This window comes from Phaethon lepturus, unplaced genomic scaffold (genome assembly GCF_000687285.1).
Source record: "Phaethon lepturus isolate BGI_N335 unplaced genomic scaffold, ASM68728v1 scaffold9482, whole genome shotgun sequence".
Taxonomy (NCBI): Eukaryota; Metazoa; Chordata; class Aves; order Phaethontiformes; family Phaethontidae; genus Phaethon; species Phaethon lepturus.
In genome coordinates this window covers 46,388-72,996 of record NW_010521211.1, presented here as the reverse complement: position 1 = coordinate 72,996, position 26,609 = coordinate 46,388, and the positions used below count along the sequence as shown (strand labels likewise).

At 44.8% G+C, this 26,609-nt stretch overlaps 1 protein-coding gene across 1 annotated transcript in view; it reads left to right on the top strand.

The window, feature by feature from the left end:
* The window catches only part of SLCO3A1 (solute carrier organic anion transporter family, member 3A1), a gene marked incomplete at its 5' end in the record, with an annotated part of 27,938 nt that extends 11,529 nt beyond the window's left edge, over positions 1 to 16,409 (top strand). Inside the window, 6 exons of the mRNA XM_010281447.1 lie at positions 352 to 516; positions 2,745 to 2,943; positions 3,821 to 3,959; positions 8,205 to 8,380; positions 11,516 to 11,580; positions 16,030 to 16,409. Of these exons, the coding sequence (XP_010279749.1) occupies positions 352 to 516; positions 2,745 to 2,943; positions 3,821 to 3,959; positions 8,205 to 8,380; positions 11,516 to 11,580; positions 16,030 to 16,409 (1,124 nt within the window). The remainder of the gene's footprint in view (positions 1 to 351; positions 517 to 2,744; positions 2,944 to 3,820; positions 3,960 to 8,204; positions 8,381 to 11,515; positions 11,581 to 16,029) is intronic.
* Between the last annotated feature and the right edge of the window lie 10,200 nt (positions 16,410 to 26,609).

Sequence of the window (26,609 nt, the reverse complement as noted above, 5' to 3'; positions counted from 1 at the left end):
TAAAGGGAAAGGAGAAAGAGAATACTAGGCTTTGATTGACCTCCCTATGGGGGAAATAAAAGCAACATTGGAAAACACTCATCCTTCAAAATTTCAAAGTCATCTGTAAGATGTAAAGATAATGGCAGGTGACTTCTTTTTGCACCCTCCTGGTATCTGAATCTTTAGATGATGCTGTTCTGGCATTTCACTTTGTTCTGGTGTTTCCACATTTCAACCAGTTTGTCTGTGCAGAATAGAAAATTGTTTCTTATTTGAAGTGACATTGTCCTGCAGGAGAGCAGCAAGGCACCTCCAGCACCTCAAGTTGAGCCTACACAAAAACATCTCTTCCTTTTTCCTCTTTTCTAGTGATCCCCAAAGTAACTAAGCACTTGCTCTCCAATCCCGTCTTCACCTGTATCATCCTGGCAGCCTGCATGGAGATCGCAGTGGTGGCTGGCTTCGCTGCCTTCCTGGGAAAGTACCTAGAGCAGCAGTTCAACCTCACCACCTCATCTGCCAACCAGCTCCTGGGTGAGTAACCACAGGGGCCACCAAATCTCTAGCATCTAAAGGCATTTCAAAGTGTTTAGCATCACTGATAACCACAATTGGGCTCACTGGTTAGGCTGCCCAAAAAGTGACTTGCCCAACATCTAGAACCATGTCCATGAGTGGGAGAGCTGGGCTCCAGCTGTGCCTTGGCTGCAGAGCCCAGAGCAGACCTCCAGTGTCCTTCTTCCTTGACCGCGCTCTCCACTGCAGCCCGCTGCATTCAGTTCCCCTATAGCTGAGTGCATTGCGTGAGAAGTGGTATGATAACAGCCATGGTATGAAAGTCTGCGATGGCCCTGAAGTACAGCAGAAATCCCAACCAAACTGGGTCATAGTTGCCCAAGACTGCAGTTGCTCACCAAGCAACACGGCTGCCCATCAAACTACTTGTCTCATGGTTTGAATATGCCAGAATTCTCCAGCCCATCTGCACTTGGGTTAGAAAGCCCAGTTTCTCCTGCTAGTCCCTCTTTTCCCCTTGGACTGGAAATGATGGGATTGCAGTCAGCAGTTCAAACAGCTGAGCTAGTGCAACTTGGTTGTCCCTCAAATGCCCCTTCCCTCTGACCATGCCATTCTGCCATGGTTTCCCATATATATTTCTCAACGTTCATTTGTTCCCTGTCAGGATACTGATGCACAGGCAGGGTCTTCATTTATTTTCTCCTGCTGCTTATTCCCAAGCAGGCCCAGCGATTTGTTTATGACAGCCATTCTCTCAGCAGCACCCAATTAAGATATCTGCGAGTTGATCTTGGATGGTCTGCAACCACAGCTCGCCAGATGGGCAGCTGGCAGTGATCTGTCAAAACTTGGGACATCATGAAATGGGTGGATCTTAATATCAAAATAAGGAGCTTGCAAACTGCACTACTGACAGTTACTTATTTTCCCATTGAACTCATTGATATCTTCTGGTTTTGGCCTGGTTTTCCACAAGAAACAATCCCCTGCTGTCAATCTTGCTTCCCCCAGCAGCCCAAGAACTCACTGGTGAATTTTAATAGGATTTGACAGAAGGACAGAGGTCTTAAAGGTGTTGGGCTCTTCCATCCTTGCCAAGCCTTTAATTTTCAGGAAAGGAAAGCAACTTCACTGTTGACTCCCCGGGAGAAGGAAAACCGCTATGCTGTTTCACAGTCACAGAATCATTAAGGTTGGAAAAGGCCTTTAAGATCATCAAGTCTAACCATCAATGCCACACTACCATGCCCACTAAACCATGTCCTGAAGTGCCACGTCCAGTGAGCAACACTTTTTTCAACACTTCCAGTGATGGTGACTCCACCACCTCCCTAAGTCGCCTGTTCCAATGTTTGACCACTCTCTCAGGAAATAAATTTTTCCTAATATCTAAACCTCCCCTGGCGCAACTTGAGGCCAAAGTTTGGTGGAAGATGCCTGGCCCATCAGCATGTGAGTACAGCCGGATGGTCAACAAAGAGGGAATCACCCGTGAGCCAGAGCACATCCTGCTTCTGACCTGGCAGTGGGCAAGGAGACTTTGCTACATCTGTGCTCCTCACAACAATTTGATTCACTTAAACAAAGTTGCTACCAGATTTCCCACATGGCATTTATGGGAGTCCAGAAATGCCAGGATTTGGATGCACTGCTAAGCTTAGCCCAGATAGGTAAGGTCTGAAGTATTACTGGCAGCAAAGGGATAAAAGAGAACCCAGACAAGCTTGGTGTGATAATGCCTTTCTGTGCCTGGAAGGTGAGTCACTTATGGCAGTGATTTTGCATTTCACAGTTTTAAGAAGATTCTTTAAGGGAGACTTCATATTTTCAATTGCAACTGTTGCCTAATCTCTGAAAATCAGACTGCTGTGAAGTATACCAGCCTCATCCAAAGCCTATAGACACCTCAAAAAATTCTGGACTTTATTTGTCTACCAAGCCTTGCAGGAAGTATTAGATGCTGCTGCTTAGGTTAGGGTGGGCCAATCTCAGCAATTTTGGCATCTCCCTCCAATATGGACGAGAACTGGAAGAAGATCCTGGTTCCTCTGTGCAAGCATACCCATTTGCACCCGTTCCTTTCTTTTTGGGCAACCCCAGCTTGGTGCTACTCCAGCAGTTGGTCATTACAAGGTTCCCCCATGCTAGCACACAGATCTCTCTGCTAGAAAGTAAAAAGCTGTAGTAGTGTGGTTCACTGAGCCTCGCTCACACTTCTTGCTAACTGATTTTTCCTCTTGCAGGGATGACAGCAATCCCATGTGCGTGTCTGGGCATATTCCTGGGTGGCCTCTTGGTGAAGAAGCTCAGCCTGTCTGCTCTGGGAGCCATCAGGATGGCCATGCTGGTGAACCTGGTGTCCACAGCTTGCTACGTGTCTTTCCTGTTCCTGGGATGCGACACAGGACCTGTGGCAGGGGTTACTGTTCCCTATGGAAACAAGTGAGTCCCCAGAGAGTTTCAGGGTCTCACGCAGCCTTACCAACATAAATGCCATGTTATTGTCCTCAACGAGCCGCCTTCAGGCAGCGCTGGCCCTTAGGCAACCCTATAAAGCAAGGATATAGAAGGCAGTGTTGCACAGGGCTCTTACTTTGGGAGGTTTTCATGCCACTCATCGCTGTGAGAGTTGAGTACCTGTAGCTGACAACGGCATTTTACTCAGTTAAACTGAATTGAGAGGTGCCAGACCTGATTTTGCACCCAGGGCCACCTACATAGCATTGGGTCTACACCACCGTCTGGTTTCTCCTGGCGGTAAGCGACGTGCACTGCTTTGTACGTTTATTTAAGTGCCTAAGGGGTAGAACCAGGTTTTAGATGCCTGGAAATTCAGATATGGTGAGGAGAAAGTGTGCGTGGCTCCAGGCCAATTTTGATGGGAGAAATGAGCCACATGGAGCCCTGTAGCATTCACAGGACTTGGAGAGAGTTATTCTGCATTTTCTTTTCTGGTGCTCCTCAGTATGCAGTGGTGACTCTTCAGAAGATGACAACTTCAGGCTCTCGTCACCTCACAGTTACTGTTCTAGAAGAATACAGAGCAATCTCTGCAGCATCCCTTAGTATTTCCTTGGGGCTTCTTGTTGGAGTAACAGAGCAGCCCAAGCTGATTCCCTGTTGCAGAGGATTAGTGACCGTGGCATTTCTGTCCCCAAGAAGAGGCTGTAGACCCAGATAGCTTGCCCACTGCATCTTGTAATTTGTTTGCCTTAACTACTCCCCTTCAGAGCCATCTTTGTGTGGCACCAATTGGAAAAGCTGGCTGATATCATACCACTGATGGCTGATATAATTTCTCTTTCTGTTTCTTTTACAGCTCAACTCCAACCTCATCTCTGGACCCATATTCCCCCTGCAATAACAACTGTGAATGCCAAACTGATTCCTTCACTCCAGTCTGTGGGGCAGACGGGGTCACATACTTATCTGCCTGCTTTGCTGGCTGCAGCAGCACGGTGAGTGGGCTTTCCCCAGGACCCCTCGCCTGTAGGAATGGTTCTGTGAGTGCGAGTGCGTGAGGTCAGTGCGTATCTTGTAGAGTAGCTCATTTACCGAAAAGCTATCCTCATACCTCAGACGGGCCTGAGCCGCTGTCATTTTTCGCTCTGTTGTATAAATGCCTGCTGACTCCGGCAGCAGTCTGCCGGCGTGACCCACAGAGTGGGATGGGGTTTCCCATCGTCATACTCCTCTGATCTTTCTCCTCAGCACAGAAGCAGAGGAACACAAGAGGAGATCTGCAGGGTTGTCCTCTGGCAAAACCCAGAAACTCCGTGAGAGCGCTAGCCTGGGCTGTGGGACCAGCTTCTCTTTTCTCCTGCAGCTACCCATCTCCCCACTTCTCCACCTGCCCATGTTCGCCCTTCCCAGTCCCTTTTATTCTTTTTCCTCTTGCTCTTTTCCTGAATCTGGTTCCTAGACACATACGACCAGATCTTGATTTTATTCACCCTTGTTTAAGCTTTCCTTCCACTCCTCTTGCTTCTCTCTCCCTGCTTTGCTCTGAGGCAGCAGCAAGAGCAGTTGTCAAGGGAGCAGAGACTCCGTCCAAAGACATTCTGCATTTTTCATTTCTCTGTATCTAAGAGTTTATTTTCTTTAGAAAACTCTTAAAGACCAAACCATCTCTGGGTAAAGAAGATGTGGGGTATTTTTAACAATATCTTAAAAGCTGCTGGTCCATTTTTTGCTGATGAAATGCTAACGTCTTCTGGGTTATGCTGAAAATGAGTGCCTGCCGTTCCTGTAGGTGGGAACCGGTGCGGTTCCTGTGGTCCTTGCACCCTGCCTGGGTCAATGCCAGGCATGGTGACCATTGCCACGCCGCCTGTGTGGAGCCTGTGGGAGGTCAGCCTGGTTGCAGTGACATTCACAGCTGCAGGAACATCAGTGCTCACCACATGCAATTATCCCTCCATGGCTTCATCCTTCCTTTTTGGGGAGACTTCAAACCTCCCTTCCTGAAGAGACAAAGCACCTGCGAGTGCCAGGGAGTGGAGGTGCGAACACGCTGCTAGCACGTGCAGCCTCACAGCCCAGATGACCTGGGAGGTCGGCCTGCTTAAACATCTTCTCTCCTCCTCCTCCTCCTCCCAACAAGAGACAAGTCAACACCTGGGGAGGCAACGCAATCATTTTAACAGGAAGCCAGCTTGTACTGGGCACACAGAATGGTGTCTCACCAGTTCACCAAGCCCTTAGAAAGAGTACAGCTGGTGTGGTCTGGCTGGAGTGCAGGAACAATCTCCTCACTCTGGTTCAGGGCGAAGCTCTGCCTCCTCTGGAGAAAGCCCAGCAACGAAAATTCAGCTCTGCCCCTTTAGTCTGCAGCTGCCTGACCTCAAGCTCTGCAAGAGCAAACCTCTGAGCAAAAACCTCGCTCTCCCTCACTCTCCCTCTTACTCATTCTGTCTTATTTTGCCTTTTCATCATCATCTTGGGCTTCTTTTCATCACTGTTTTGTGGGGTTTTTTTGCAGTAACATTTTGAACACAAATTAGTGAAGCAATAGCATCCTCTGGAAAGGGCATTATCAAGAATTATGGACCAGTTTGGCCATGCAATGGCCCTGAGGCAAAGCCAAATTGCCAAACCAGGTTTTAAACCCATAATCCAGGTAATGACCTGTCTAAAGGGTCTTGTGAATGTTATGTGCTTGTGATGAGCCAAGAGTTGCTTTTTGCTGGGACATAAAATTCTCTGAATGCTTTATTTAACTTTACTGCGTTGGATGTTTCTGACTGCCTCTGTCCGCTTTTCCTCTGTGAATAATTTCTAAAAGCAATGTGTAGCTCAGTTAGTTTTTTCTTCTTCATTTCTTCTCTCTGACTGAGCTGGTTGCAGGGGTACAGCTATCTGAAAAGCCGTAGAGTATCAGTGCAGATAGGCAGAGCTCTGGCACCCTCAGGAATTTCTCTTTCAAGCCATTGCTGGGAGTGACCCTTGTGTACGAAGCCTTTGACTACATCTTGTTTGTTTGATGCCATTGCTTCTCCCAGTGTCCCCTTTTGGCTGGAGCTACATGAATTCCAGCCTGGCATTACCATGCTGGCATCCGATGGCTTTGCACAGAAGTATCAGCCCGTCCCTTCTCTGTCAGAGCCAGGGTTTAAAAAACGAGAAATTAAAAACATGGGTGATTTGCATAGATAATTACCCCAAACTCAGGATGCTGTTAAAGGTGCAAACTCTGCATCTGTGCAGCTTCACATGCACACAGAAAATCTGGGTGTGCAAGCTGCTGGGCAGTGGAAGGCTGCAATAATGTGTGGTTAAATGCAGTGGGGTTGCAGACAAGAGAATCTATAGCAATTTAGCACTGGTAGCAAAAAGTTATCTCTCCACAGGACAAAGGTAAAACTCCACCTTTGATGTTTCCTTGTTTAATGTCTGAGAGTTGTATAGCATATCAGTGATAAAAGATCAAAGATCTCCCAGGTAAGGATGAGGTGCAGTGCTAAGCAAGTAGATATAGTTGGTACAAACTACTCACACTGCTTTGGGCTAGCACCTTGGTGCAAAATGGTCAAAAAAGTGGATTGAGGGGCAAAGTTTCAGGCAGTGGAGGTGGGGACCTGTCTTGTGGTTTGTAAAAAATCGCACCAATGGGAGGAGAATCTGCCTCACTGTTGCCAGAACAGGTACTTTCTCTTCATTGATGAGAGCCCATGGGAAACAAGCAGCCAGTTCTGCGTATTTGCTGTGATGGGAATTCTGTCCCGGGATATTTCAGTGCAGGTATTTAGTCCAGTTTCCTGGACTTAGCTGGGTTTTAATTCACAGGGCTGTGTCCAGGCTGGTTGCTAGCAATGCACTGAGGTAAGAGCCAGGAACTACAATTCCTGTTGTCTCTGTGCAAACACCACTGCAGTGGTGCTAATTGTCACCATCTCAAAGCCTTCAGGTGGCAGCTTCTAACACACAGCACAGGAATTTGTTATGTTAATTATTGCTTTCCAGCCAGAAAGGCACCTGCATGTCTACTCCAGCTCTCCTGGAGTTCTGCACTGCGGTCTCTCTTGCCCTCCGTGCACTTACTTGGAAGAAAATCACTTGACTCCTATGCAGAAGAAAGAGATTGGTGTCAGAAGGGCTAGAGTAGCGTCCCCATGGATCCTTATCTTTGGAGGCAGTGAACCAGAAAGTGTGTTTTGTATGGTCTTAAGGGGACCCCAGTGGAAAAGCAAAGGAATCTCTGCTTGAACGTGGTTGAGGGGAAGGGGAGGAGATTTAGCTGGTTTTCAACATGTTGTGTTTTATGGCGTTACTCCTCTTACGAACATGTGACCTGCAAACCCAGCGGGCTGATGAAGAAAAGCCATGAATCATTTATGATTGTTTCGTTCTGTATTCGTTAAGGGATTTCTTAGTAGTATTCTGTTCCTTAATTGACATCCCCCGCTCAGAAATTCAGGAGGGTGAGTTAGAAAATAAGAAAAAAAAAAAAATCCCTATATCTATGACTGGCAAACAAAGCTTCTTTTCACATCCTGCACTTGCTGGAGACACCAAAGAAAAATGCAGTTGTTTCGCCCTCCTTCTGATCACATATTGATAAAGTTTCTCTTGCCAGACTTCAGCTTTTAGCTCAACACAAGTCCCTCTGAACCAGATGTCATTTATTAGCCCTGTAGTGCACTTGGGTCCAGCAGTGTCTGTGCCACCAAGCTGTGATAGTTCAGCTCTTGGTGAGCCGTGGCACCCATCGTGGGTGGCTCCTTCCCAGGATTCAGGGTGCTGGAAGCAGACACCGCACCCGCAGCCAAGAACAGGCTGCAGATTTACCTGCTTTTAATGTACTTCAGTTTAATTGCAACAGCCAAGAGGACAGAGGTAAATAAGAAAGTAATTAGAACCATAATTTGGGGATCTTCCTTGTCGCAGAGGCGCAGATCGTTTCTTTATTCTCCTCTAAAGGGATGTAACTTGGTAATAATTTTGTCGCAGTGACATTTATGGGAGAGACTTGAAAGGAGCAGAAGAAAAGAAACAAGCCAAGGGATGGCTTTCCCCTGCTGGTAGCATGCATCAGAGCTGACGCGCTTCTGAAATTCTTTCCAAAACCCCTCAAATAAGCACTTAGGAGTTACTTAATTGTCCATTAGAGGATTCAGAGTTGCTGTTGGCAAGCCCTCGTTACAGAGGGCAGGTGATGGGGACCGTGACTGTCACTTCTCCTGAACCCCTCTGCTTCTCTGCAGAACCTCAGTGGCTGTTCGTGCCTCACCTCGGTCCCTGCCGAAAATGCCACCGTCGTTCCCGGCAAATGCCCCAGTCCCGGCTGCGAAGAGGCCTTCTTGACGTTCCTCTGCGTGATGTGCGTTTGCAGCATGATTGGGGCCATGGCGCAGACGCCGTCAGTCATCATACTCATCAGGTAGGACCGCTGCCGGGAGGACGCGATAAGCTTGCTGGGGACTGCTCTTGCAGTGGGAGCAGGGCTGGGGGGACCATGGGGTACTGCTGGGAGCTGCAGGGAGATGAGGGTCCCACACAGAGCCTGGCCTCTGCCTTTTAGGGTGCACTGACTTTCCCCAGGTCCATGACTTTGGACTGAACCTCCGCTCGAGCCATCAGAAAATCCTCCTTTGACTAAGCACTTCCTGGTGGAGACACCTTGAAAGAGCTGCTAGTATTTTCAAAAGAATTTGAACCTCCTCAGCAAATGAGGAGCTATGGGCACAGGCTTTCTCATACGTTACTCCCTTATACGCAGGCAGGAGTTGGGGATGTGAAAGCCCAAGCAGTCCTGCCTGAATTTCAGCCCCATTGTTTCAGGTGCTAATTACATCATTTTCTCTCTAAGCCACTGGTGCTTGGTGACACCTAGTTTGTCCATGGCATGGCCCCACCGAGTTCAGTGCCTACAGTAGTGGCCTGCTAGAGAGAATACGGGACTTGCTCAAGTACAGCTTTGGTAAAATGGGAGTGAGGAGGGACTGGGCTTGCAAACTGAGAAGATCCCTGCAGGGATGCCACAAAGAAAGCTGGTAGGCTTGTTCTTACCAAGGCTGGGATTCGCACTGGAAGGGAAAAACAGATGTGCAGCTTCCAGTCCAAGCAGTGAGGTGGTTATATCAGGAAAGGGGCAGAATTGCAGCCCAGTGTTCTCAGCATGTAGTGCCTTAATAAGATACCTTTAGAGATGGCCTGGAGATCTTAGAAACCATGGAAAAATGACAGGGTGTGGCAAAGGCTAGCTTTGGTCAATACCCCCTGCCTAGAGTTTAACTTCGCTCACCCTGGACCAAGTCCAAGAACAGAAGGAACTTGAAAGCCTGAAGGACATCTCTGAGTTGAGCCAATATGAATAGGTGCGCAAAAGTAGCTTATTCAAATAACCGACCTTGTGTTATTTCCAGACGCATGGAACACTTCACCTTATGATATACATATATACCTAAGCCCACATTTATCCAGAATTACTTATCAGTCTGGGCTGTCACTTACTGAGAATAATAACCAGAGGCATAAATAGCAGATCCATTCTGCTGCCTGAAAAATTCCAATAAAATTCAATCAATACAGTCTGTTTTAGAAACACACTCTTGAGTGGATCTTGGAGAGGACAGCTCTGCGAGGGCATGTCTCCCTGCAGGATACAAAATGAGATATTCCACCTACTAGTTTGTTTCTCTCTTTGCATCTACAGTAGCTAAAGGGAAATCAAATTTCTCATGATGAATATTGTGGCAAAAATAATTTGAAGTTTGAAGAATTCTTTGTTCACGGGAGCTGCCAGCACCTGGAGGATCTTGAATGGAGATGCCTTAGTGTCGACTTCAAATGTGAGAAGCCAGTCACCAGCCAGCAGAAGAATACAAGGGAATAAGAAAAGTGAAGGGAATATTAAAAATACTCATCTCACAGCTGTAGGAAATAAACAATTCACATATCCAAATTAGTAACTGTGTTTCCCTCAGAATCACTGGTGGCTACTAAGTTGTACGAGGAAGAGCTCTACACCATATAGCACCTCGTGCTCTCTTGCAACTGCCATCTTGGATTGCTAAAAGAAAGTTTTGGCCTAAGAGAGTGTCCCTGGTGTCCGTGTCTGTGACAAGTGGCATCAACAGCTCCTATGGTTAAATTAAAAATTAATGTCTACAAATTAGGTGTCTTGTCTAGGCAATTTGTTTGTTCGCTGCTGTAGTCTGGGAGAAAAGGAGATGTCTTCAGGTGGCAACTTTTACTCTGCCTTAAGGTATGGGGATTGACTTTGGTCTTAAATACAAAAAAGTGGATGGAAGGACACCACCACCAATTAAAAACCCACAGTGAATATTTCACGTGATGATCTATTTTTTCCATAAATAAACTTTAATACTCCTTCTGTTTCCTTCATTTCCCATGCAACTGTAGAACCCTATTTGAGCCAAGTTATTAACCACTAGAACATTTTTCGAAGGATAGTTACTTCATGGCTTAAAGGCTTCATATTGAGCCTGGGGGTCTGCCTCAAAATTCATCCAGAGGTCACAGGCTTCATGCAGGGATCTTGGTATGGTGTTACGTGGCCTGTGTAACGTGGAGATAGGGCAGGTGATCAGAATGGTCATCTTTTTACTTAAAACCTGTTGCTGTATCTGGCTGTTTTATCAGTATTGTCTGAATCCCCTCCAGTTATACAGAGGACCACCACTGCCACCATGGGAGTCACCAGCAGTGCTGACTACAAACCCCTGTAAGGAGCTAATGGAAGAGGCAGCGGAGGCCTTTAAAGTTCCCCTTTGAATCTATTCATGTGGGGATCACTGTCCTGCTTTCCCAGCCTTTATATACTGTGGGAAATAAAATACTATTATAAGATTTAAGACCAAATTAATGATTTCTGAAATTCCAAAGGCTTTGCTGAGCCTACCCCAAGAGGATGACTTTAGCCAGTAGCATCCTTGAGCTAAGCAAATTAGAAAGCCAGGAATTATTTTTAAAGCACCTTTGAAGGATAACTCTAATGCAATGGAGTGGGTTCTGTTCGTAGCAAAAGGCAGCGCAACTGTTGTCTTCCCAGCATAAAAAAATTCATATGCTAAACACACGCCCAGGAAAACTGGTCGTCTTGAGCACTTCCTTACTGGGAGTTTTGATTTAACAGACTGACTGAACCTTTTGGTCCATCAGCCTTCCTTCCCTCTCTTGTTCCCTGTAGTCTGGGAAGTCTCAGAACATAAAGCTTTCTCTTTTACCAACTCCCAACATTTGGAGCCCTGGAAGCGTGATGGAGAGCTCATAAATGATGATTTACTGAGATGGGAATTTAATTTTTCCCCATCCAATGACAAGATTAGCTGTTGTTATTAATGACTTAGCTAAACTCCTGAACTTATCACTGATGCAATTACTTTTGGGGCTGTAGGCAGTTCAGGCGAAGGGAGAAGAAAAACCCCTTTAATGACTTTTTGAAGAGGTGATGGTGGCATCCTGGCTGACAGCACAGAATGTCCACGGGGTGTGTTAATCAAAGCAGAACAACAAGAATCGATTTCACTCTCTGCCTCCCTCCTCCCTACAGAACCGTGAGCCCCGAACTCAAGTCTTACGCTTTGGGGGTGCTTTTTCTGCTTCTCCGTTTGCTAGGTAAGTACAAGAATTTCATGTTCTTCTCTCCTATCCTTTCCTTCCTCATGGAAAACTGTATTTTTAACATGCAAAAGTTGATGTCTGCTCCATGCAACACTGTGGTTGTCATGAGTGAGGTCTGACACAAAGGGATCTGAGCCCTCTCTATGAAGGAGATCACGTCAAGGCTCCTGAAGGCGCTTTTCGTGCCATTTGAATTGTGCTAATGGAAGAAAATGTGCTGTTGCATGAGAAATGACCATTTCTGCCATGATCCCACGCAACCAGTTACTCTTCTATAGCTGTTATTAACATGTCAGCAGCTTGCAAAATTACTGCTGTACTGCATATTGCTGAAGTAGAGGGATAAGCATTTTCATCCTCCTTTGAGGGATAGGACCTGTGTTACATGGTGTGTTGGTCCCTTCCGTTAGGTGTCTCAGAAAGGAAGATAGTAAAATGAGACAGGCTGAGTCCTTGTATCTTCCTGTGGGTTAATATCCCATTAAAATGCAAATGGCTGTTCATCTGGACCAGTATGTGCTTCTCATGTATGAATTAAAAGGAACACACTGGGCTGTTGTTCACCTGCTTCTTGTATCTGGGTGGAGGTTTTTTCCCCTTTTGAAGAGATGGCTCCTATTTTAAAGCTCCTATATTTCAGCTCATTAATCTCATGATTCAGGGAAAAATCCTCTGTAATTCATCATTGTGTGGGTCCATCTCCTGCACTGGGTTTCTGTGTGTTGTGAGGGTGGAATTTACTTTTTGAGCTGGGCATGGGCAGTACCTTCCCTGCTTGACCTCCCAGTTTCAAAGGAATGGGCTGGAGAGTAAAATGTCATCTTTTCAAAGACGCTAGGAAGTAAGAGACTAAAATCCCAGTATTGTACATCATTTTGAATAAGTGACCTCATTTATTTGCTTATTTTTTCTAACAACTTACTCCCCATTAGCTGAAAGGGACATGGGGGTCCCAGAGCAGTTTACGATAAAGCTAATTAGATTTTCATTGCTTTTGGTGAAGTAGCTGCAGTCACAGAGAAAGCTCCATCAAGTGATCTTATCCAGAGCTCTGAGAAGTCAGAGAAGCTTTTGGGTTGACTTGGGTCAACTCTGGTTCAAGCCTTGCAAAGACAGCATCTTCTTTAGCTGTCGGGGCTGCTCTCAGGTCTTGGCCTGTCTTCAGCTCTCGCTGGCTGAATGAGGATTGTCAGCAGGCAAGCGTGCAAGGAGGATGGCTGTGAGCTGTTGTTTGCGAAGGAAAAAGTACTGAAGGGGCGAGATTTTTTCTTTATCTTTTCCTTTTGAAAGAGAGAAACCTCCTGAGATAGAGGCATCTTGCATTCCTCCAAAACCAGGCTCAGACATGTGTGCTTAAGTTGAATAGATCTTTTATTTTCTTCCAATAAAGAAGCCATAGCAAGAATTTAAATTCAAATCTTTATATGTTGTTCTGTCACTAAGGAATAACCATGAAATAAGACAATACATCCAGAAACACATCAGCAATGTAGCTATAACCCACAGAAAATGAAGAGGAAAGATACTTTTCAATATGAGCAAGAGTATCCAAATCTTGCCCTTAACAACCTGAGGTTTGAGAATAGCCTTACTGATTTATTTTAAAAGCTTTTCAGTTCACCTTTAAGCTTTGACTTAAGAGGAGAGTGATTATAGCTGCTTCTTGAACCAAAGGAGAATATTAAATATAGGAGGTATGAGACCCGGAGGTGCAATCGTAGCTAATAGATTTCAGTAAGACAGAAGCAGCTTCTTTATACAGCCCTACAGTTTCTGCAATGAAATAGCAGAAATTTTTGCAACAGTTTGTAGTAAGAGGTAAAACATGATTGAATCTCTTTAATATTCACTGTAATAACATGAAACACGACTGAATTCTCCCGGTATCCTCCTGGATGTATTATCTTACTCTGTAAGAATTCTGCTGTGACAGAGCAGCCTAACAGTGCCCTCGTATAAAAGCATTACTGCAGTTTCCCGGAGAAGAGAGTAAAGCAATGCCATTGGAGCCAAAGGTTTGGAATGGAAATGTCTGGAATGACAAAGAGCTTTAGACTTGTAAGATCCTGGATGCATCCTTTCTGGATGGTGTTAACCATGCATCCTAGCAAAGTCTCCACTTACCAGGGAGCTTCCTTTTGTTCTTCCTCTGAGTCCATGTTGTTTGCCTCTCTTCCAAGAGGACAGAAACACGGTGTTTCTCTCTCATAAGGACTTTCCAGTCTGCAGTGCAACCCCTCACCTCCTTTTTCTGAGGGTCTAGGCACCAGGTCGCTCCTGTGAGTCTCTTGAACTCTGGTAAAAATGACCTGAAACACTCACCAGTTGCTGAAAGTTTTTTAAATTTTTTTTTTTTTTTTTTAAGGTTTCCACATCCGTGCCTGCATTCACATGGGTGTAGCTTTGGAGTTCAATGAAAACAGGTCCTCCTTATGAGGAGCAATTTCCAGGCCAAATTATCTTGAAAACCTGGAAAGCCAGCTGAAGCCAGCAGATGGGGATGATAGCTCTCTCTGAAGTTCAGCCTGTACATCTCCAAAGCTTTGTACCAACATCTCTCACCATGGTAACAAGTAGGGACTCACACCTCAAAGTTATGGCCCAAATGCAGTTTTCTCTTAGTCCAGAAAGCGTGTGGCTCTTGGCTCCACGGTCACTGACACGTCTGGATGTTACCCCCTTAGGTGGCATCCAGCACCAGTGCAGCACTGGCCACACAAACTGCATTCAGCAGCACAGTCTCTTTGCTTGTTTCTGACAGGAGCTCAGCTGAGTTTTTAAATTCCAGGTTGAGTGCGTACTTGTCCACAGGTTTCAAAAAAAACCCAACCAATCCAGCATCTTTTAACTTAGAAGCAGAACCAGGCCAGTCTGGAATTCCCAGTCACTGAAATCACAAACAGGGAGCTGGCACTGACATTTTTTCCAGAACATAACCAGGTTTTTAGATGTGATGACTGTAACTAGTGTTTCTAACAAAAAGATTGTCTTGCTTTTGTATCATCGGGTTTTATTTACTACATTTGTCCTATTAACGACTGGTTAAAATGAGTACCAACAGCCCGTATAGCCTTTCTTAATTCCTTCATTTATTAACATGTAAAGAAGATCAAACAAAATCTGCAGAACTCTAGTCATCAACAAAATAAAATAAAGAGTTCCTGGTTACTACAGGGAGCAGTGAAGACAATTTATTTGTAGTCTTAGGATATATGTCATGAATGTCACTATTTTGTTCGTGACAAGCTGAAGGAAGGTATCTTTTTTAAAGCGTGGAAATCCAGGTTGATGGTGAAACTGGATCCAAGATTAAATACTTTTCTGTCTAGAAACTGCAGTCCTTGTGTCTGTTTGCCTACACATGTATAGAGTCTGAGGCATCACAGCAGCTATGAATGGGGTCATACTGTTGAGGGTGGCGGTGCCCACCCACTATTTGGCTTCAGTAGCTACGATGCTCTCCTTTGCTTGCTGTCTTAACCTACAGCAATGATTCTACTGATCAGGGCTTTTTCCAGGATGTATCCACTCCCACCCTCCTGCCCCTAAACATAGCAGAAGGAAGAGAGATGGTTTACATATGTAGAACATCCACATTTTCTTCTGAGTGCTGCACACTCGGTGCACGTGTGCTGGCTGGGGACAGCAAAGCTGGAACATGGATGTCCTAACCACCGTTGGGGTAATGTGAAGCAGGGGACCTCTACAATATCCCTGCAGGATGGGGAAAAATAGGGGAGAAAAACATTGCTTTTATTAGTTAAACGAGATTGGAGTGATTACTTTGCTTGAAGATTGCGGCTCTGCTGCAAACTATGATTGAGAAACGCTCATCAGTAGTTAGCTGCAATGGCTGTGGGAGAATCCTGCTGTGATATTTCATTTAATGGTGCACTGAAATTTTCCTTTCCTTTCAGATTTAATCTTTGGCATCTATTGGAGGCTGTTGTTTATTTTCCCTAGACCCAGAGAAAACCTTCTTCTGTGTCAGGGAAAGGTCCAAAACCAGACCTCAGTGCCCCAGCTGATTTCAGGCTCTGAACTGGAGTCCTATGACATCCTTCAGGTGAACACCCCAAAGTGCAGAATTACCAATATCTAAACAGAGGGAAAGCTGCAAGGTTGTCCTCCTCCTCTTTCATTTATCCCTCCACTCAGTCTCATTAGGCAAACGAGAAGCTTAATAAAAGCCACTTAAACTTGAGTAAAATCCTTCCTGCATGTTGATATCAGCACGAATCTCTTCCATAGATGTTGAGTCCAAACTAAAAACTCATCCACAGACTTTGTTTAGGTTGATTTAAAACTTCAAAAATTAGAATCACAGGCTGCAGCTGGGACCGATAACCTTGATAAAGTATCCTCTCTCTCCATTCACTGCAATCACATCTCTCTTTATCATAAAGATCATAAAAGTATGATTTGTCTCTCTTATTTTGACAGGTTTTATCCCACCTCCACTGATCTTTGGGGCTGGAATTGACTCCACTTGTCTGTTTTGGAGCACATTCTGTGGCGAGCAAGGAGCCTGCGCGCTGTACGACAACGTGGTCTATAGATACCTGTATGTTAGTATTGCTATAGCCCTGAAGTCTTTTGCATTCATCTTGTATACAACCACCTGGCAGTGCTTGAGAAAAAACTATAAAAGATATATCAAGAACCACGAAGGTGGTCTCAGCACTAGTGAGTTTTTTGCCTCTACTCTCACCCTAGACAATCTGGGGCGGGACTCGGTGCCCCAAAATCAATCACATAGGACAAAATTTATCTATAACCTTGAAGATCATGAGTGGTGTGAAAATATGGAGTCTGTTTTATAGTGACTGTGGAGGAGTGAACTATATTAATAATACAAGGGTCCTTTTTAATAAAAACAAGAAGAGAGCACGAATGAAGAAACACAACTGCAAAACAACAACAGCAACACAGGAAACTTTTGTCTTTTTCTCAAAGTCAGACCCAGCCAGGATTCTTGAGAACAGCATCATCTAGTGGGATCACTTGTGACATCCTGTGGGGTGGTGGAGAAAGCAGGGAGCCGCTGTGGCTGGGTACCAGCCCCTTTGATGACAGTACGAGCTTCCAGGAAGGGCACCTGCAGAGGTTCATCGGAGAGCTCGGCAAACGGACAGGCTTGGCCATGAGGCATAGAGAAAGCAAGGTGATAACCGCCATGCTGGAATAGGCATTTGCAGTTGCAAACGGGGTCCCAGAGGTACGCGGAGCACCGCAGCATGGGCTGAGGGTTAGCCGGTCTGGGTGCTGTTCAAACCCGCTGCGCTCCTGCGACGGCAGAGAGGGAGCGGTGCTGGAGTTGTTCCACCAGTCACACCCTGTCACCAGCCACGAGTCCACGAGAAATACCTTGAAAGCTGCTGGAACCCTTCCAGGTGGCGAGCAATGCTGTCAGAGGTATCCCAGCCCTTGCAGCTGAGGCTTATTCGCAGATTGCAGCTTTGTGGTTGTCTGTGAATAGCTGTGCTCAGATCTCTCAAACCCAGGAAAGTTCAAGACATTTGCTCACACTTGCCAAACGTGCTGTCATTTTTAAAGGGAGACGAATTCTAAATACTTGTCTGTGTAGTCCTCTAATAAGATTTTTTTTTAATTATTTTCAAATCTATGTTAACCCTTAAATCGCTGACACTTTTCCATAGGGAGGATTTATTTATGCTCGTTTGGGGAAGGATCCTGTTTAATTCACCCAAACGTAATGTGACTGAAGGGGTTTGTTTAATCCTCTGCGGTTTTTTATCCATACGCCTTCATTCTAATACGCTACCAAGCCAATGAAGACACATAATACATTTTTTAAAAAAAAGAACAAATGCACTGTGTCTCTATAAAAACAATTGTCAGTTGGAGAATTATAGATAATATGATGATTTACATAATATAGTTTTTTCATACTCTATGTGACTCAGTGAATACATATATATATATGGAGAGGCTGTTGATGTTCTCTCCAGTTTTTAAAGATATATATATAATTTGCAATCTAGAAGTTGTGTGGTGGATGTTTTCTTTAAAGTAAGTGCGCGTGCGCGTGTGTACAAGATGAAAGGGATACCGACCTTAATCCTGCAGCCCTCACAATTGATACTTTTTTTTCACCTGAGAAATTCCACTGACTTCAGTGGAATCCATGTGAGGAAGGTGAAATAATCTCCCCTCCTGGAGGCCACGTTTTGCCCTTAGATGTGCAAATATTGTTCCTGTGGAAGGCTGGGTTATGGGAGCAGGGGCTGGCCAGCATTGATCACCTCTGAAATTTTCATTCAGATCCTCAAGAGACACCCATGCAGGAGCAGGTCTGGCTTTGCTTTTGCAATGCAGTCTTATTTAAGCCTGCAAAAATTATGAGAAAGCTTTCATCTGATTTCAAGAAGCATTGGGTCAGCCTTATTTTGCATGCATATTTTTCTTTTCCAAAACTTTCCTGCTGGGAAGCAATACAAATTGGTTGCGTTTGATGAATTTTCTCCAGGAACCAGACCCATTTCCAGTGGACTAAATGTCAGAAGGGTTTTAAGGGTTAGCATCATAATCAAAAAGCTCCTTTGTTTGCATTTGAAGCTGTTGTGAACTTGCAGATGTTTAGAGAAGTAACCTGGCACATTGAACCGAATGCTGGACGTCACTTCCATGCAGCTGGTGGAGGGGCTGATCGTCCCCAGGTCCTTGTCCATTGCTGGCAGTGGACACCTCAGAGCTGGCACGATTACAGAGGGTTGATAACTTTCTACTCATGTTCAACACCTTTTTAGCAGACTTTTCTCGTATCTAGGCATTGAAACATGGGTGTGGGGTATCAAACTGCTTCCATTTGACTGACTTCACATGTGTGTGTGTAGTTTATGCACAGCATTATATATTCAGCAACAATAAGGGCAAAACAAAAAAGGGTGTATCAAATAAACTCCACTGTGCCAAATACTCGACAAATACTGTAACTGCAAATATTTGATTCTTGGGTTTCAGCCATGTTAGGAATCGCTTAATGAAGGAGTTTAAAGAAAAAAAAAAAGTTACTAAGCTATGCAGTGCCATTGTTATGTTGGGTGGTAAATGATGCTTTTTAGACCATTAGATTGGTTTAGTATATCCTGTTTGCTAAAATAGAGATAGGGCATCCATAAAACAATGAATTTAAAAAAGGCACAGGGTGCATAACCGTCTCATAAAATATGTATAATTGTCAAGTGTAAGCCTTTGAAATTATTCTGTACAGTTCTCTTCATTCTGCAAATTTATTACTTAGATTGCTGTCTTTTCAAATGTTAGCTCATAATTTTGTGCTATACACACACATTCAGACTCAAACACAAATGTCACAGAATAGAACCTTTCTAAAAGCCTGATTGCTTGAAATTCTATAACCCCTTTCACAATTTCATTTTTTCCCCTCTGAAAGTCCAAGGTGAAGGAGAATAGCATGCTGACATGATGCAAAACAAACTCCCGGTGTTCAAGAGCTGTGGTTTGTCAGTACAGTCAAAAGTCCCCCTTGACCAGAGTTATAGAAACAGGATTCCAGGGCACTTAACGTTTTCATTTTTGTTCTCGTTTTTTTTTTTTCATTTACTCTCTCCTCTTGGTATGTATGGGAGACTCAGTTCAATGGGGTTACGTACATTATTTTTAAGCTGTAACTTAAAATACCTGTGTGATTGTTGTTTTATTTCTTTTGATAATGCGACTTTTGAAAAGCTCTCTCCCCATCCCACTCTTGGGATTTTTCTTAAGGATGTATCAGATGCCTGCATCATGAAGGGCTTTACTGTCAGTGCTTTGGTACAGATTCAAGAACAGAGCTTAAAGAAAACACACAGACCAAAACCTTTATCAATCCCAGCAGGCTCTTTGTTTTTTCTTATTTCAAACCCACAAGCTTAGTTTTGCCTGCGACCCAATTTTTCTTATACAATAACAAATGAAGGGTCTCAGACGTTCTCCCGCTTCCCAAATTGCAGTATGGGCCTTTGCCTGTCAGCACTTCACTTCCATCCCGCAACTGCCTTAACCGTGCAGGAAACTTAAGAACAAGGATGGAGTTAGAATAATGCCCGTTCCTGGAACAGAAACAGGGGCACGGTCAGAGCTGTGCAGTCCAGATCCAATGTTGGAACCTTTTTAATCCATATTCAGGGCCGTTGAAATTCAGGGTCTTGTTGAGACCTCAGTCTCAGCAGAAATGTTATTTTGACATTTCCAAGCACTGTGTTCCCTGCATGGCTGTCAGCTAAGGAATGGGATGTTTGAAAAAAATAAACTACTTGAGATTTAGCAGTCTCTGTGGGATTGTCCAGTTGCCTTGCATGACTTCAGGTTGGGGTTTCCTTTCCCTTGCACAGATGCCACCTTGGCATAGCCCCAGTGGAATCAAAAGGGGACCCCAATCTAAAATTGGTGCAGATGACACTAGAATCGGTTCCATTGCATCCTTGTTAACAAGGGGATGCATTTTCAGGCTTTCTTTTTATACATACTGAAATCACCCATTTTTCTGACTTTCCCCAGCACATCTTGGATGTACAGTGGGACTGAAAAGGCCATCACTTGAATAATCTAGACAAAGCTTCCATTCCTTGGGAGTTCAGCTAATAGGGACCTCACACTGCCATACCACTGCGAGATGCACTGAACTACTCAGTGCTGCTACTGTTAATGTCAGTTGGGTCTCACCTTGCTGGGAAGATGAAAAGGGAAAGATGGAGAGAGGAATTTGCTTCAATTAGCTGAGTTAGCTATGCTTCAAAATGCTTCAGAATTGAACTGATGGTCTGCAGACATTTGGAAAGTGATTGGAGTATTTCCAAATGGCTGAGATGCATTGGCAATTTCTTCCTGAACATTTTTTTTTTTTAGATTAAGGGAATGAATGGGCTTTGGAGTCCCTCCTATCCCCATCAGAGTTTTATGTTCATTACGTTGCTGTTGGAGGCAATGTACTTTGGGTTTACCTTTGTGTCTCAGTCAGACATGTATTTTTTCTCAGCAAATGAGGTCCTGGGAGACAGAAGGGTGATTCCATCTCGTAACCAGCAGTTTCACTCTGCAGCAAACCCAAGACAACCTAAAGGCTACCAGCTGTGAAGCTTTAGCCCCTGATTCAGCCACGGCTGTTGCTGCCATATGAGTTTGTCACAGCTGGGTGTGTTGGGCTCAATATTTTCTTAAGACTTGGACGGTCTTGGTGTGATGTTTGTTTTATTCTTGGCAGGTGACATGGGGAATTGTCAGTATTAAAGACATGTGCAAATACTTCACTGAACTGCGGTGGTAACAGCTTTGTTCCTTTATTCACAAGGGTTTCCAGACTTATTCTCACCCTGCCTTTAGACACAGCCATGCTTACCTATCCCCCTAATTTCATGTGAACTATCTTTGCAGACAGAAGCAGGTCTGTTGTTGTTCTCTCTCTAGATCTAATTAATGCCTGCAAAGCTCACAGGCTTTCTGTGTGTAGGGCAAAGCACCCCTGAATATTAGCAATAATACCAACCTGTTCCCATTTGTATTAGGAGTTTTTGCTTTTCTGACCTAAATCTGAGTTCAGCTCTCCCAACACCCCGTGCTGCTGCTGTGACTCGCCTTTTCTGTTGGCAGCAACTCCAGGAGACTCTGGATATTCTCCTTTTCTTCCACCATGACACCCTCCTGTCCCCACAAGGCAGGCAAGATACAATTGGTGTGAACGTAGGCAGCAGTTTATTAAGATGGGCAATCGAGTGATGGGAGCCTTTGGCATGAGCCAGGCTCAGCTTCAGTTATCTGATGATTGAGATTGATCCAAGGAGGAAAGGAACAACCAGGGCATTGTGGCTGAGCCCCCCGGAGTTCCTGAAAGGATTATCCACCCTTCAGTGCTGCTGGATAAGACCTACCTGCCCTACCTTCCCAAGACCCATGGTTTGTGGGTATTTCTTCCAAAATGACCATCAGCTTCCTTTCTCCAGCCACAGTTCTTCCCTCCTCCCGATGGCAAAGCACAGCTCAGCTCTACCAAGTCAATACAAGGTGTTCAGAGTTATTGACTGGCATTTAAATTTGCTTGGGATGCCAGCAGGTCTCACCTAGTATTACATATGCTCAAAATATTATGGTTTGTTCTGCTTTTATACACTAAATCTATTACTTCTAGGCTGCAAATGATGCTTTCTATCATTCCATTGACATTTCTAGCCAATCTGAGTCTTAATACAATTGCTTCGCTGAAAAATGGCCTTTCAGCAGTTCTTAGGCATTAGGTACTTCTTTATTAACTAGTGATGCCGAGTAATATCTTTGGCCATTGTCTGTTCCCTGAATCCAGTGGCATTTTCTTTGACAGAGTAAAAACATGGACCACTTTTCTTTCAGCTTCAGTCTTGCCGCAGCTGCTGGGCTATGAGCATCCCTCAGTCCCGAAAGGACACAGGGAATTCAGGAGAAGCCACGTGGACGGAGGAATCCATTTAGATGGCTGCAAGAGTGGGACTGTAGGATGCCTCTAGTGTATATGCTGGTTTGCTTGTCAAAATCTTGCTTCGGTCATTTGTTTGATGAATAGAGTGACTCCAGGGATGGCATCTTCAGGATACTATGAGTTTGTGATGTTTCCCCCACGTTTTTCAGATTAAGTGCAGCAGAGCAGAGTGTCATACCCTAGGAAGGTAAAAGATTAGCAATACCCTGACAGTTTGTAGTGCTGGGCTTGTTCTACACAAGGCGGTGTCCGCAAATGGCAGAAAGCAATAAGAAACTTGTCAAGTCCAACTCAGCAGATAATTTATAGCAACTTCATAAATTAATTTTCCCATTTATTTTGTCCTTGTGAATTGCTGAGAAAACCAAGAAAATGCCTCCAGTGTATTTGCAAGGTCATTTCTGCATATCGTCTGTGGTCTGGAGGGGTGTGGAAAAGCTTTCTTCTAGTTTATACACATCGGTTTGCTCTGCCTGGACATAGAAATCGTGGGGGATATTTCTGCTCCCTGAGTTCCCTAGGCTGGAATTTTCTCATCAGTACAAATGTTTAGTTCAAAAGTATATGATTAGGAATTGAGTAAGAGGTTCCTTGCTCAATGCCAGTGGGCAGAGCACCACTGGACATGCACTGCTCCAGGACAGCCAAAGTGCTGGCTTCCAACTCACAATCCACTTTCCAGGAATATTCTTTCACAGATGCTTGAAATTCTCTGCCTCTTCCAGTGTTTCTACCAGTCAATGCGTTCATTTGAGTAATTGCTGAGAGCAAACACGAGAAGGGTATGAACCCAGACAAAAACAAATTGGTATTAAGGTGAAGCAGGTGGTGCAAATTTTATTTGCGATGTTTGCACAGCTCTTAGATCGAAAACAAAAATCTTTTGGGAATCAGAGTTGCGTATGGCCTAACATTTCTTAGTTCTTCCCAACTGAATTGTCAGTTGGTTGGACAGCGAATGGCATCTTTCCCTGCCACATGTATCTTAGCCCTTCAGAACCCTTGTCTCTTGCGGTATGGCATCGCACAAATACCACTGCATTTCCCTCTCCATGTAAACTACATCTCAGTGCTGTGTTTTTGGTGCTTCACAACTCTGTGTGAACTTGAAAGGAAGAAATGACGCCCGTCATGCGACGCTTTCTGCCTGATGGGAAGAGGATGATCCCTCCTAAAGACCCACAGCCATTTTCCTAGTCTTAAGCGCAGTGGGACCAAAACTGTGCTCTGTTGATCGCAGGTGGCCTATAAGCTGTGCTCAGAGGTCTGTCGCTTGTCTACAGCCCCACATTGCCTTCACAATGTTTTCAGTGCAAAGCATGGTGATGAGGCTATGCGTAACTGTCCCTGACAAACATTAAGGGTTGCCAGTGGTCCACCACCACCAAAACTCGGGAGTCTCCGTGTTAGCACATGAAAGCGGCTCCCATCATCTGCTTTTGGGAAGGAGCCATCTCAGAGCAGGGTTCAGTGGAGAAGTGCAGCAGCGCTGAGGTCGCGCAGAAGGGAGCTCTTGGCTCGCTTCGGTACCATGTCCGCAGGGAGGAGCGGTGGGGATGGGAGCAGGGGAAGAGCTGTGACCTTTTAAAACCCATAGTGCCTACCGCTGCAAATGGAACGCTGTATTGTATTATATTATACGTGACTACCATGTAAATAAAGTACAATAAATGTGGTGTTCGTTAGGATTTTGATACAAGTTAAATGCAGTCTGCAGAAATGTTTTTTTCCCTGCTGTATGTACTTCCATCACATTCCAGGCATGGGGACATTTGGGGTCTTGTGAGCTAGAAACGCATAAATGGCATTAGGTGGGAAATGTTTGCAATAAGAAAATGTTAAAATTCCTTTTGCCCTGTATAGATGAGACACAAGCACCATATGAAAACCAGCCATAGTGGAGGGAGTGGGGGCAGCTTAAATACGTGAGAGCAGGTCTTGGCTGGACGCGCTTTGTGAGCAGAAGCAACAGTGCTGCCCAGCCGCTCCTTGGCCATGCTTCATTCATGGTAGAGGAAAAACGATGTTTTAGTTTGGCTGATTTCTCTTTGCCTGTTTTCCTGATGCAGAAGTTGATCAGGAGCATATGCCTTGCCTGTGTAACCTGGTTATTCTCCACCCTCCAGATCCCTTAGCAGCAGCTACAGCTGAGCAAACTTGAGAGCTTAAAATTCAAAGCAGATTGGGAAAGAAGTTCTGTTCTTAACTCAACCAGCTGGCCCCTCTGTGGCTCTGGCAAACATTGAGGGGCTTTTTTTTTTTTTTTTTTTGGCAAATAAGAACGTTAGGAACTAACTTTGTTCCTTAACCCACTCCCTTCTCCATCCTCGTGTTTCTCGATGGTGTAACAACAGAATTAACACATTTCAGTGAGGCAGGTCTGCCACGTGCCCTCTTAACTAGGTTCTTGGTGAGAGTTCCCTCCAGCCTTCAGAAGCTCAGGAATTCTCTAGCAAGTGTTTGCGGCTGGCCTTGGATGTAATCTTCCATCAGTGTGTGGAAGGTGCTTCCACATTGATTGTCTTGTTGGAGGAACAAGACCACCCCATGCAGTTTGTCACACCTATGGCCCAAAACTCCCCCACAGAGCTCTGTGCAGGGTCCACAATATTGGAGGAGTATCTACCTGGCTCCATACCAGACCAGTCAGTGATGTTTGTCCCTCATACCATTGCTGTTCTTCATAGTCACCTTGGCAGAGCAGCATTTGTGTGTGGTTGTACGTGAAGAAGGTTCTTCCTGCGTAGGATATCTCCACAGATGGTCTGTAGCAGTGTGCATGGGACCTGGATGAGCCCAGGTGCCTCTCCCCTGCCTCGGGCTGTAGGTCAGTCTTTTCCTACAGTGCCCAGGGGATAGTGGTTCTCAGAAAGGGCTTTGAGGTGTGCTGGTTTGACTGCTGCTAATTTTGCAGATGTTTAGCAGCACTTCCAAAATAAACCAAAACCTGGTTTGGAAAAGGAAACGTTTCACTGTACAATTGATTTAAAAAAAAAAAAAAAAAGAGAGAAACCACATGCTCGATATATTTTGAGTACTGTGTTCTGTATTTTTGCAGCATATATTTTCCAGATGAGCAGTTTAGAAATATGTGATGTGAAATACATACTGTAAGTTTGCTGTAAATGATATTAAAAACACTATTTTCATTCTTCTCCTGTCTCACTGGATGATCTCTTCAGTTCTCCCAGTTTGACTGGCTGGGCTGGTACTCCGTCTCTCCCAGAAAGTTTTCAGTTTCAGTAAAAGCGAAGTTGAGATTTCAGGTTGGAGATTTGGCATTGAGGTTGAAAGTTTGCTAGAAATGACAGTGGGGCTGAACCTGTTCCCATGCATATGCAGTGCCTTCAGAGGAGAGGTCCTGGTGAAGAAGTGGTTGTCACAGAGAAGGTAAGGCAGGTTTTTGGAAAGGGAAAGATGAAGCTTAGTTAATGGTTGTTGAAAAGGAGACGGATAATGAGGACATCCTAGGCAGTTACAGAATGGGGGAACTTGAATACCTGGAAGACAGTAAGATGAGGAGGAGCTCAGAGGGAACATGAGTTGAGCAGTTAGGAAAAATGCTGGCGGTCTCATGGATGACAAATGTGTCTGACACTCTTTGTGTCAGTTCAGCTATGAAGGAAAAAAAAAAGAGCTTTCAGCTGAAGTAGCAACAGCTCAGTGAAGCGGCTGAGCTCTACAAAAGCATCCTGAGCCCCTGCAGCTCTTCTTGCCCCAAGAGCTGCAGAGGCTTCTCCCTTCATCAGCGCGCCCAGTGCCATGGGGTCAGGCCAGCGCAGTGCCACATTCCTGAGAATGTGGTGATACCCATTTCTGCTTGTTCTAGCTGCTGCATTGGTCAGAATAAAAGTAAGCACTTATTTGGCCCACTATTTCACATATTTTAAATCTATTCTATGAAAAGAAAATCATTTTTTCCTGAACTTCCACAAAATGATGCTAAATGAGGCAATTGCATTCAAACTGAGTTGAATATTCAGTTATTCCTTGTTTATTCCATTTTTTATCCTTCCCTTTTCCAGTTCCCTCTTTTGGAAGGCAGAAGGCAAAACAAAGATTAAAAATCAGAAAAAACCCTTCCATTTTACTGCATACAACTTGAATCCAACCAAGTGTTGCTTTGAATTCACTTTCAAACAACGGAAGCTTTGGAGAACAGTTCAGAAGGACGGAGCGAGGGAGGAAGGCTGGAAAAAATGTTTTGCTAAATGTCAACAGCGAAGAATCTTTTATTTATTTCATTTTATTGCTTTCCCTCAGCCTAGCTGCTGCTGGCGCTGGAGCCTATGCAGACACCCTCTGAAGGGATCACTCCTCCATGCTCCTCTGGCCAGTCCTTACAGGTCCCCAGCCGGCGTGCACACCGGCACACACCACACCGGCTTTTTGGGGCCTCCCTTCAGCCATCCTAGACCCTGCATTTTGCTGCTGCCTCTGACAGAACCCGGTTAATTGGGTATTTACGGAGCTGGATTCTGTTTTGGATGCAGATTATTAACCTTTTGTCACTGAGAAGATACTACACCTGGTAAAGTTAATGTTTTGAGAC